We start from the raw sequence: 12,184 nt of genomic DNA, 5'->3' as shown, positions 1-12,184 counted from the left end.
ATATGCATATATTTTATAAAAGAGCAATGCTTTCTGAAGAGTGGAGAATAGCCAGAACACTAAAACAATGCTGTAACAAGAGCCATTATTTGTGCGTTTGCTTTATGAAGCTTACATTCTAATGTTTACAAAGGGCAGCACTTATATAAGACTCTCCACTAACAAACAAATCTGGGATACATCAATTGTACAGGTAAGTCAGCCAAAAATAAGCGATAGCTATGTTCTTCTCAGTTTTAAGAAAGCATGCAATAGGTTTGCCCCTTCCACCACCCCTTGTTCAGATTTGTAGATCACAGAACCAGTAAAAGGACAGTATAATGAAACCGGGGCACAGATAACAGATTGAATTTTATCACAGACTGTTTATCAATATTTTTGCAAATGTAAAAGCAGCCTTCTTTCAGCATCAAAAAGGCAGAGAAGATACAAGCATGAATAAAAAAATAATTAAGCAATTTAAGACATCAAAAGTTCAAGAAATAGCACTGTGCATATACAAATAAAATTAACATTCAATACTGTAGAGCTCGTTTAAAAATGGCACCAATGGACAATATTTTACAATATGCACATTTATTTGAGGTGGGGAACTAATGCTCCACAGGTGAAGATGATAATACAAATGATAGTGCCACTGTTGGCCCATTATGGTACTTCTTACAATTTAATGAAAACACTTTAGAAAATAATCTGGTATGTACATGTCTTCTGGAAACTCAATGGCTTCTTCAGAACAGAAAAAACTATGGTTCTCCCCCTCCCCTTTTTAGCCAGACAATATTGCCAGAGATTGTGCTCACTCTTAAAGCACATACTCTTACTTTAAATTCAGTGCTATTTTCTTTCAAAAAGATCAGAAGTTGTACTTTCAGATAACAAAAGCAATTATGTTACAAACATTCAAAAATGGAAGCTTATGATTCTGGCAGACAATGTTGCGTATTAAATACAAACCAGCCAGCAATTACCGAACATAAAAAACTTATTCAATCATAAAAAAATACTATAATTCATCACCACAGACTTTTTACATAGTTATAAATAATAAATAGCATAACACAGTAGATTACAAACGGATTTATTTTGCCCCGTTAAAGTCTTTTAAAAGTTAAATCTCTATTGTCTTTCCTCAGACTGACCAAAGTACTGTATCAAGACTAGTCATAGTCCAAATATAACTCCTTAGCCAAACAAATTTGCAGAGCTTGTATTCAATCTAAATTTTAAGGTCTCTCCTTACAAATCGAATGTTCGCTCTGTCATTTGCCCTGCTTATTACGAAGGCATAAACGCTGTATATAGCAGCTTCAGAAGTCACTATGTAGGCTGCCATCTCACAGCACGGTTGGACTGCCCACAGCACCTTGCAACGGAGCACACACCTTGGAAAGGAACGCTAAGGAAAGCAGCATTGACGACAGAATCTGGTAAGCACTCTATAAACAAGCTGTACACAAAGGACTTCCCTCCCCCCCACCCCGGTTTACATTCCATAATTCTGTAACAATGTCCCCTAAGGCACAAAAATACCTGTGACCTCAATGCCACAGGAGACATTGATGGTGCCATACATGTTCTCCTACACAGTAGTTTAAATAACTTAGTTATCTGCACTGTATGTCTTAGATCGAGGCATGGATTAATTTTCCTTGGCCAAATGTTGCTGATTATTGACCGTATTTTCATATAGTCCGTAGGACGAAGGGTCTGGGGAGAAAACTATGCAGCTATTTCAATCACGTTCATTCGTAGAATATTATTTCTTCACCAATGGCAAAAGTGGCAGTCGTTAGTTGTTTTTTGTTTTTTGTTTTTTTTTTTAATGTAATAGAGTGAGATTTCCAGACCCATTGTGGTCTCCTGTAACAAAAGCGACTAGCAGCACTAAGAAAAATTTGTTTTCTCCCTTCTGCAAAAAGGATTTGAGGCTAGTGACTAAAGAAAAAAAAAAAAAAAAAAAAAAAAAAGCAGGAATAGTTTTACTTAATGGTTGAAGTGCCAGACAATAAATTAGTATTTTCAAATCCTTGCGAACCAAATTATTTCCCTAGACATAGTGACCACGATAATAATAGAAGTATTTTCCTAAAAATTGCAACACTAATAGGTAGATACCTATCTTGGAATCAAAAAGTGTATGCAAGTTCTTGAAAGCAAGAAGTTAGTATAATCTGAGCAGACATCTTGTTTAAAAAATAAATCCGCAAAACCAGACATTAATATGGTCTACAATGTCCATTAAATGGATAAATCAAAATCACTGGAAAGTTGCCAAGGATTACAGTTACACTAATTTTCCGTGTAACAATCCTCATGTTAACGGTTCAAGGATCAGAGTTCATTTCTCTGTACGAGTGTACAGTAAGGGAACAGCACAGCCAAACACTGACTCGGAACTCATTAAGTCACTTAGGTGAGAGATCATCCATCAAAATGAATGAAGAGCATGAATTTGAACACGTTACTGGAGACTCTGTGGTTATGCTGCCTTTAGTCAGTGAATCAGATGAAGAGCCAACACTGCTGCTACTCCCATCAAGTATGTCTGAAGACAGGCTGAGGAAAAAGAAAATGGTTATTTAGTAACACAGGCATCATGAATTTGTCTACAAAGCTAATGTACTTTTTCTCCTTCGTAGGAAAGATGTAGGAGACATATACTACCACTCAGTCTTTACTTCAAGACTGGCAGCCCTGAAGACTCCTTGTTTTCTGTAGCATGTTATTTGTATATTCATGCTCCTTAAGGGAATGAGGAGCAGAATTTTTTTTTTTTTTTTTTTAACATGCAGAATAAATTACTACTCTGATTTTAATCAGTTATAGAAAGGAGATCACAACTAACAAGCAAAATCTTAAAAAGGTTACAGGAAAGAAAGAATAAGAATCTAATCAGCAATGCAGCATAGACGTCGTTAATTAGCTATTATGTTTTTAAAATGTTACACTACTCAAAGCAAGATTATGAAATGCGTTTTTCCTTCTTAAGTAAGGAATTACTCTGTTTGGATTCTGAAGTCTTGATACATGATTCCAGACAGCTTGTAAAAAAGATGCTTTTGTAATTTAGCTGGAAGTAAAATGAACGAAATATTTCTAGGTCCCAATTCCATAGGTATATTGAAATTACAGTAATACGGAGTTGATATTTTAGAATACTTAGTATCTGACTTCTGACTATATATTCAGCTTTTTATGATCATAATCGTAAAGGAGACATAAATCAGAAAAGAGACAAACTTAACACTAAAAATCTTGAACTTGTCAATATGAACTATGTGACTGCAGCAACCATTCACATACACATTATTTAGGTATTCAGGTAAGTGCCACAGATACTACACAGTCACTGCCTACAAAATACTGAAATGATGAAGCATCTTCAGATGAAGGAACTTTGCTAATGAACTAATCATGATTTGTAATGACTATATTCTGAATGACAGTTCTGATACACAAAGTCTAGGCTAGTGTCTGCTCAGGAAGAACTGATCAAATGGACAGGAACATTATCATACTACACTATCACAGAATTCCCAGTAATACGTATATGCAAGCTATAAGCAAAATATTTTTTTCTGAAGAATGGAAAGATTTGTATGGATGCACATTCCCTGGTTTGGCAATTTAGGGCACGCAATATTTTACCATGAACTGAGATCTGTCAGATGTGTAACATCTGGAGAAAGCATGTTGGTTGTTCCTTGAAAAAGTCTCTTTGGCTGACTTTCAGTTTCCATTTCACCTGAAGAAAATAGTGCAAATAATCAAACTTATTCGAGTCTCTGGAATGTCCATTTAATATTTGTCTATTGTAAGAGAGAAGTTTGTCCCATAATAGAGCAAGCTGGCATTTATGACATGGTAAGTCTGCTAATTCAGTCAACCAAGCACTCAGATAAGACATTAATTTTATGCTAGCTGTTGTTTAATCATCTAGTCCATTCTTTAACTAATGCTCTGGCAGTATCTGACAGGCTACAGTGAAAGATCTCAAAGACACAAAAACAGGCACTTGCTAAGCTAAGTTCAGACTACAATCAAACAAAATAATCTAAAGCAAACTAATTACTGTGGCTTAATTTTAAGTGAGCAGTTGAGATAAGGCAACAGACATATCCCAAAATCTCAAGATTAAAGTTATTAGTGATTACAGAAATAGAAATGCCAGCTTGGTACACGGTTTCACTCTCCTGAGTACAACAAATACTTAAACGTATGTACACTTTTACATAAAAGCTGAATAGAAAAAAATGAGCATGTGTATGCATTTCCAATTACTCATCATGGATCAGACTTTGTACCTGTAATCATCTACTGACATTAAAAAGATTAAACATGATGGGGAGAATTCATAAGGTCTGTTTAGTATAATCCGCCCTGAGAATGAGCTAGCTCATTAATAGCTTCTGTATAATAGACATTTTGAAATACCAAGAACTTGCAGATAACAAGCTTAAAAGAAAACCCTCTCAGCTACAATATACTTCAATTTTCAGCTTGGCAGCAAAAACATAGGAAACGGAAATAACTTTGTCTTTTTACCTACCAGCAGCTGCAGTGTCAGTTTGAAAATCTGACAGAAGCTAAGCATTTCAGTTAAACAGTATATATTTATGATAGGCAACAGAATCCTACTACCATTCATTTTATGCAAGACTGATAACACCCCATATTTATTTCCTTTAGCACACAACCCCCCACCCCCTCTTTTTTTTTTTTTTTAAGGGAAAGAATGACAACTTCCATCAAGCAAAATGGGAAAAAAAAAAAAAAGATATTCAATACTTGGCCTTACACGTAAGTGAAAAAAATGCAAAACAACAATTAAAGTAACACTTGCAACACTTGAAACTTCACAAAGCTGCACTGCACAGTGCAATTAGTATTAATTCCCTATTGCAGTGAAATGTTCTCAAATGCATGAAGCATTTAGGAAAATAAATTAGGTTCATTTATATGGATTAGATATTTTAAAATTAGGTAACATTTTGAACTATTTCTTGATATGTCCAGTAAAAACTTGTATCTCCACTTTGTAGAAGATGCTCCACCAGAGCACACAGACAGGGTGAGGAAAGCCTGCCCTTTTTGTTCTGTTTTTAATACATTTTACAATTGTACACAAGCTATTTTAAGTAAAACATCACAGCATGAATATCTATTCCCTGTTCATCACTGAGCTTCATACATTTTTGTACATTTTTTAATGATTCTAAAATTCACAGAAATTCATAATTGTTCTAGGATGTAGTTTGAATATCCTTAACGCAGACTACTTTCAATAAAGAATGCAGTTCTCCTCATTCAGGAGGAAACGCTCTTGAAATTCAACAAAGGCAAGTAAATGCAGCATTCTGCACCTGGGAAGAATACTCTCTCCCCCAGCCCCAAAGCACCAGTACAAGCTGGGGGTGGAAAGCAGCTTTGCAGAGAGGGATCTGGGAGTCCTGGCAGCCAGCAGGCTGACCACGAGTCAGCAATGGGCCCTTGTGGCCAAGAGTATCCTGGAGGGCATTGGGAAGAGCACTGCCAGCAGGTCAAGAGAGGTGTTTCTCCCCCTCTACTCAGCAAAAGGTGAGGCCTCTGGAGTGCTCTGTCCAGTTCTAGGTTCCTCAGTACAAGAGAGACGTGGAGCTCCTGATGCAAGTCCAGCTAAGGGCTACTAAAGTTATACGGAACTGAAGCATCTATAAGGAAAGACTGAGGGAGCCAGGTCTGTTCAGCCTGGAGAAGGCTTCACATTTTTACTGTGAGGGTGACAGCACTGGAACAGGATGTCCAGGGAAGGTGTGGAGTCTCCTGCCCTGGAGACCATACAAAAGCCATCTGGACACAACCCTGGGTAATGTGCTCTAGGGGATCCTGCTTCAGCACAGGGGTTAGACTATACCTTCTCCAGCGGTCCCTTCCCACCTCAACCATCCCGTGATTCTGTAAAATAACACTGATCTGCCCTGCACTCATCTCTCTCTCACCTTCTGAACTTTCAGAGTAAAAACAAACATTCAGTACTAAGTTTAGAAGATACTGCATGATAAGCAACATTCCTTGGATGATCTGAAGGGTGTGCACCGCACAGTGGTAACTCTTAGGAATGCCAGGGCTCACAAATATTCACAAACATTTAATTTGACGTGGAATAAAGTTTGCCTCTTTCAAGCAGTAGCTGTTCTAATGTTTTTCATTCTTGTATTTTAGACTAGCTACTTTACATTGTATTTGTAAATTACAATTGGTAAATTCCAGTTCACCATGGATACAAGCACATTATATATACAGGAAAACAACAAAAAATGTATCTTTCTGCTGCAAACCTACATCCATACTAAAGCATCTGACAATGTAAATACACGTACCTTTTCTTTTAATGGGGCCAAGAACACTAGGCCTGATACAGTTGATTGGACTTTGACTCCTCCTGCTAGAGAAAATATTGATAGTAAAAGTTCCAAGTTTGAACACCACCATACTTAGCATCAAATCAACACAACCATATATCAAATGTTTGTTAAAGCTATTCCTGTACAACTGGAATGCTTAGGGAATCTGAATACGCAAAGAAGTGCTGCCTATTAGAGCAAATTATCTGCCACAGAAAATTTGTTAAGTTTTCTAGGGTCTTCTCCTTCTCTTAGTACATGCTCACTTCAAGCCATTTTTATCTTCAGTATAATATTTGTATGAAATTGATACAGCGACAAATTAATCAAGTTCACTGGAAGGACCAAGGAATTTCCTCACAAGATACAAAGTCTAGTTGAAAGTCGACACAGATTCTTGTAAGAACACTCATGTAAAGCTACCATTGGTAAAAAATAAACCTGCAAAGCATTTTTACATGGCAATGCTTCAGCTATTCTAAAAATGAAGCCTCTTTTAATGCTTTGGCATCAGCTTTAACCATCTTTATGCTAGCCTTGGAATTTAAGCCAATGTATACCTGTTGCTTTCAGAAGTTACTTACTTGGAGAATCGCCTTGTTGGACTGGGAATAGGACTTGGAGGTAATCCATTACTGCTCACAAACATTTGCAATGATGGTGAAAAACACTGCTGCAGAATAAATTACAAAAACATGATTCAGAATTCCCTTTCAAATACTGAAGTGTCACTCCCCCAATCAAAATACCCCCACTTAAAGAAAACTTAGTAACAGAATAAGGCAGAAATGATTAAACAGAATCTTGGAGGAATTAAAACTCAACTTGCAAAAAATACACTGGCTAATGCAATACTGCTCAGATTAATCTGAAATTCAAAACCATATGAAATCCAAAATTTAAATAGACTGTTTTCTAAATAAAACTGTTGTTTCTGTTCTTCCCAGTACAGTTAGAAATAGCAGTACAGTACTCAGGACTTACTTTTTTCCAACACATTTGTTATGCAAACCAGCTGAGTTTACTCAAGGTACCTGAAAATTTAATACAATCTGCCAGAGCAGAACAGACTATTTAGCTCTGTGATACTGTAGCTCATTTGATCTTAGCCTGTGAATACCCAAAGCTAAGCACACAAATATTTCTCTCAAGCTCACTACTACTATACAGTTCCTATTCCAAAGGTACAGCATGAGCTTTCAGCACTAGTGTTATACTAGGAACAGCACTGCAATAAAACATTAGCAGTACAAAAGCAGAACCACAAAAAAAGGCTGAGAACAAGGTCAGGCAGCCCACCTTTAAACACAGTTACCATTTTTTCTGTGCTAACATTTCAGTTTTCCCATCCTTACTGAAAAAAAAAGTAGTTTACCCAAGATTCACCTTTTTCCTTTTCCAGCATTCGCTATCAGTCTTCAGTGCAAATTAAGCATGCCCAAATTTGAGCTGAGTCCTTCAGTGAGTTTATGCCTTCCTTTCCATAACTGACGGACATGTATTACTCCTCCTCACCACACAGATCTGCAGCTTCTGCTGTTTGCCTAATCTCTTCCTCTCCACATACAATACATTCAGATTTTGGTGCTTCTTCCCCAGCACGCCCCAATTATGCGGTTGAAGATCATGTCTGTATACGATTACTACAGTGACCTCTTCTAACTTCCCTGGAACCAGAATCCTAACCACCCAAACATTACGCAAATAGAAGCAAGTGAAAACATGCAGTGTGAAAGAATTAGCACACGGCTTAAACTCTACAGGCTCTAAGATAAGCATCTGATTATTAGAAAACAGTAATATGTGGATTTGGGTTGGGTTTTGTCATTGCTGGTTCTTAAATCTGTGAAGTTTCACATTTTAGAATTTTCAGTGAAGGTGAACTGTAAAGATTTGTTTTCTGTTTGGTGTTTCACTTATCCTACCTTTCCTATTCCTCTTGTAGGTGAAGGTGCCGGCGAAACTGGAATGAAGTCTATTCTCTTTGGGGAGGAAGATTTCTCAGACTTGTCCAAGTCATTGTCACTCTGTAAATACAAAAGTTTCAAACTTCACAGTTGCACAAGACATTACCTTAGAATCCAAGCTACAACCTTCCATGGAAAGTTGTTAGGCCAAGTACGCAAAAGAGCTAAAACAGATGAACTTCAGTTTATCTGAGATTATTTCCACAGTTACTCCTCTCTTTCCCTTAAATTCATCAGTTGAGCGTAGAAGTGGAATTAAATATGAAACATCTATAAAGAGATTACCAGGCTCAAGCTTTCCTCCCATGATTGGCTTATCTGCATTGCTGTTTGCACTTCCCTAGAATACAAAAAATCCCATCAGTAGCTACAAAGAGGATAACTGACTATTTTATCATCTTGTTTCCATAACACTCACCTTTCGTGTGCTGTTTCTCTGTTCATTAAATCCACTCCTTCTTCCTGCAGGAGATAAACATTTTAAGTTTTTATGTAACATCTGTTCATCACAGGTACTTATACTACTACTCATGATTCAGTAATTTGCTTTTAGAATTGAAATATGGACAATAGAAGCTCTCCAGAAAGAAAAACTGCTATAAGCCTACCTCAGCATTTCTCTTAAGGAAACAGCACTCCAAAAATGCAAGGTAGTTGAAACATGACAACAATAAGCCTTGCAACCACACTTCCGTGTTGAAATTAAATCTTTTTTAGCTCTGTTTACTCTAATACTTGAAAAATTCAATAGGAAAGAAACTCACATTATGTATTTCAGTATTATATAAATGCTTTTCATTCTGTTACTAAATATATAGTTAAAAACCTCACTTACCCTTCTGATCTGATGAAGTCGACTACTAGGAATACGAATGGGAGATGATGACAGCAACTGAAAAAAAGTGACAGCCACCACGATTAAATCGCAAACCAACAGCCTGCATCCACCCATACACCTACATTTTTGTTGAATTAAAAATGAGCTGTACAACTTCATGTGGATGACTCAAATAATGTTGCAAAATGAAAACACTGACCTTCAAAAGACTAGTTTTACTACTTACAAATTCATTCTGTCACTCTGCAAGCAGTGCTGATCTCAGAGTTGCATGCTCTTAGTATCTCAAGTGCACAAACAGCTGTATGTGCCATTTAAGCAAGAGAGGGATTATAAATGAAACTGAGAATATTATCTAATTCCCTAATGTCTAGAATAAGACGACAGACCCCTGTACTAACTTACTCAACCAGCTTACTTTTATAGAGCATTTCAGCTCCATCTTGAAGAGCATTCTGTAAACCTTTACTTTTGCAATTGCAAAGTATCTTATACATCTAATCCCTCTGAACCTTTGGCTAGTGCCACATACAGCCAACAGTTCTCACTCAGGATGCCCACGTGTCTGCCTACATGACACCTACTATTTGAGTTCCAAAGTTTTGCAGTCTGTCTTTAAACATACCTCATAACAAAAGACTTTGAACTAAAACTCCACTGCATTTTTTCTGAACAAGATAAAAAACACAGAAGTAACACATATTTTAGGACTTCACATTCCACAGGTTTTGAGAAAAACAATTTAATCTTCACTACCCTTGGATGAGAAAGAAAAAAAAAAATAGCAGAAAAGAGCACATGGCTCAGCATAAGCTGACAATAAAGACAGAGAGAAAAATGAAACGTAACATCTTTGAAAAATCAAGTAAGTTCACTACTGTATGCTAACAGATTTATATAACAAGAGGCAGAATATCACCCAGGATATAAAACTCTTCTTCATATGATTCTCTGATGTCTAGTGTTCAGCCTTTGAAAAAAAAAAAAAAAAAAAAAAAAAGCCCCATGAAAAAAACAGGTCAATGGAGCATTGCAAATCCCTCTCTTCCGTTTTTACAACAAATTAAAAGAACCATTCAAGACTTTCAATCGTGATAGCAGTTTTCTCTTCCTATCTGTGTTCAGGTCCAAATTAACATTAAGATAGTACTTAATACCAGAAATCAATCCTGGCTCCCGATATTGTTCCGTTCTTGGGGATACGCAGCTAATGCATAAGCATTGTTTTATTGTAGGCAGCAGCTGCAGGTGAAAAATGCATATTCTGCAGTCTGGAATCTCGCTCTGACGCTCAGCGCAAGCACAAATCAAGTTTAACTTCATTTCTCCAGCCCAATTACTTCTTGCTAGGTGTAAACAAAACATGCTTGAGATTCCTTACCATACTGTGACGGCTCATAACTGTTGTACTGTTCCTGCGAGTTCGCAACACATAAGGCTGAAAAACCTGCGAGTTGTCACTGCAGGGAGAAAAAAACGAAAAGGCTTTGTGAGCAGCCTGCTGAGGTATGCTTAGAACCACACTTTCCTTAGAACCACACGGTGCCACTGCACATACTTCCATCTCCAGCGCATGGAAAGCACCCATTTGACTTCCACAGCTTTACCGAAGGCCCCAGCCGAGGGCTCCGGGCCCGGCCCTGCCGAGGGCTCTGCGGGCCGGGCCGGGCCGCGCTCACCTGAGCCCGTGGATGAGGGGGGCGCTGTTGGATCTCCTCAGGCCGCCCCCGTCGCTCGGGGCCGCGGCGCTCCCCGGCGGCAGCTCCAGGTCCAGCTCCATTTTCTCCTGAGCCATCGCGGCCCCGGCCCCGGCCCCGGCCCCGCCTGCGCCTGCGGCTCGTCCCGCTCCGCCGCGACGCCCATTCACTGCCGCCGGCCGCCGCGGCTCCTCCTCATCCCGCGCCGCCGCCGCCGCCGCTCCCCAGGGCGCGGGGCGCTGCGGCCGCCCCTACAGGCCCCGCGGGCGGCGCCGCGGGCAGGGGCCGGGGGCGCGCCGGGCCCGCCGAGGGGGGCGGCCCCAGCAGCGCCCCATGCCCCTACAGCAGCCCCTACAGGCCCCTTCCCGGCCCCGCGCCTCCCGGGGCCGCCGCCTGCGCACGGGGCGGGACGGGACGGGACGGGACGGGACGGGCGCGGAGGCCGCGGGACGGGACCGGGACGGGAGCGGAGCGAGCGCCTCAGGCCCGACGCCCCCCGCCGCCGCCAGCCCCGGCGCCGCCACCCAGCGCGCATGCGCGGGAGGCAAGGCGGAGGCGCGGCCCGCAGCTAACCGCCCGCCGCGGCGCACGCGCCCTTGCCGCCGCCCAGCCGCTACCGCGCATGCCCGCGGGAGCCGCGTCGGGCCCGAGCGCCGGCTTCGGCTCCGCTCGGGCTCCCGAGAGCCTCCGAGGCGGGGGCGCGCGCCGATTGGGCGCCGCGGCGGGGCGTGTGTTTGAAATGGGCCAATGGGAGGCGGGGTGGCGGCTGCGGCACGCGGGAACGTGGTGTGCGGGGGGCCGCGGGTTCGAGTCCGGCACTGCCATTGAGTTCAGACCACTCAATGCCAAGAGATTAAAATATTTCAAATTATTTAATTAAAAATATTTGTGTTTTCTCATTTTTTTTTTTATTTTTTACATATCCATCTATAGTAACAGCTGCAATATACATGTTTTTCTCTTACATTCAGGGGTTCTTCAGGGTCCTTAGCAGCATCACATTTCAAAAAGTTTTTATTTTCTGGGAAATGGCTGTTGTTTTTTCAAGAGCATTAAGCACAGAAAACGTTGGCATGGAAAACTTTAACTTCTTGCTATTTCAACTTTTTTTTAAGTGGAAATATAGCTGCATAAATTATTCCACAACTTGAAAAAGACTGAATGTAGATGACCTTAGATAACGGAGTAGAACTGCCCATAGCATGCTACTCATTGTGTACCTGCTTGCCTTTTTTGTTAATCAAGACTGAATCAAATGTTTTCCATTGTTCTATGCTCAATGTAGGACTCTAATCA

At 40.2% G+C, this 12,184-nt stretch overlaps 1 protein-coding gene across 2 annotated transcripts; it reads right to left on the bottom strand.

The window, feature by feature from the left end:
* Nucleotides 1–1,796: 1,796 nt before the first annotated feature.
* On the bottom strand, nucleotides 1,797–11,378 carry LOC309883253 (PABIR family member 2-like). Of its 2 annotated transcripts, none has more exons than XM_082771175.1 (10): nucleotides 10,871–11,378; nucleotides 10,573–10,651; nucleotides 9,189–9,245; nucleotides 8,772–8,815; nucleotides 8,639–8,693; nucleotides 8,312–8,413; nucleotides 6,971–7,059; nucleotides 6,363–6,424; nucleotides 3,652–3,748; nucleotides 1,797–2,559 (listed from the first exon to the last, which is right to left on the bottom strand). In XM_082771175.1, the coding sequence occupies exons 1-10, from the start codon at nucleotides 10,984–10,986 to the stop codon at nucleotides 2,409–2,411; spliced, it is 852 nt and encodes a 283-aa protein (XP_082627301.1). In that variant the 5' UTR covers nucleotides 10,987–11,378; the 3' UTR covers nucleotides 1,797–2,408. The 2 variants fall into 2 exon arrangements, with proteins under 2 accessions (XP_082627301.1, XP_082627300.1); XM_082771174.1 differs by having other exon boundaries at nucleotides 6,363–6,427; nucleotides 10,871–11,374.
* Between the last annotated feature and the right edge of the window lie 806 nt (nucleotides 11,379–12,184).

This window comes from Aythya marila (genome assembly GCF_965140915.1).
Source record: "Aythya marila genome assembly, chromosome: 13".
NCBI classification, from domain to species: Eukaryota; Metazoa; Chordata; class Aves; order Anseriformes; family Anatidae; genus Aythya; species Aythya marila.
The sequence above is the reverse complement of the archived record's forward strand: the minus strand, read 5'-3'. Positions and strand labels throughout refer to the sequence as shown.

Bases quoted from the DNA above. Each gene is read 5' to 3' on its own strand.
- LOC309883253 (XM_082771174.1), bottom strand. From the start codon at position 10,986: ATGGCTCAGGAGAAAATGGAGCTGGACCTGGAGCTGCCGCCGGGGAGC. The intron at 8,694-8,771 runs GTGAGTGTTATG...TTTGTATTCTAG, and splicing joins AGAGAAACAGCACACGAAAG to GGAAGTGCAAACAGCAATGC. The intron at 8,414-8,638 runs GTAATCTCTTTA...TTGTATTTACAG, and splicing joins GGGAGGAAAGCTTGAGCCTG to AGTGACAATGACTTGGACAA.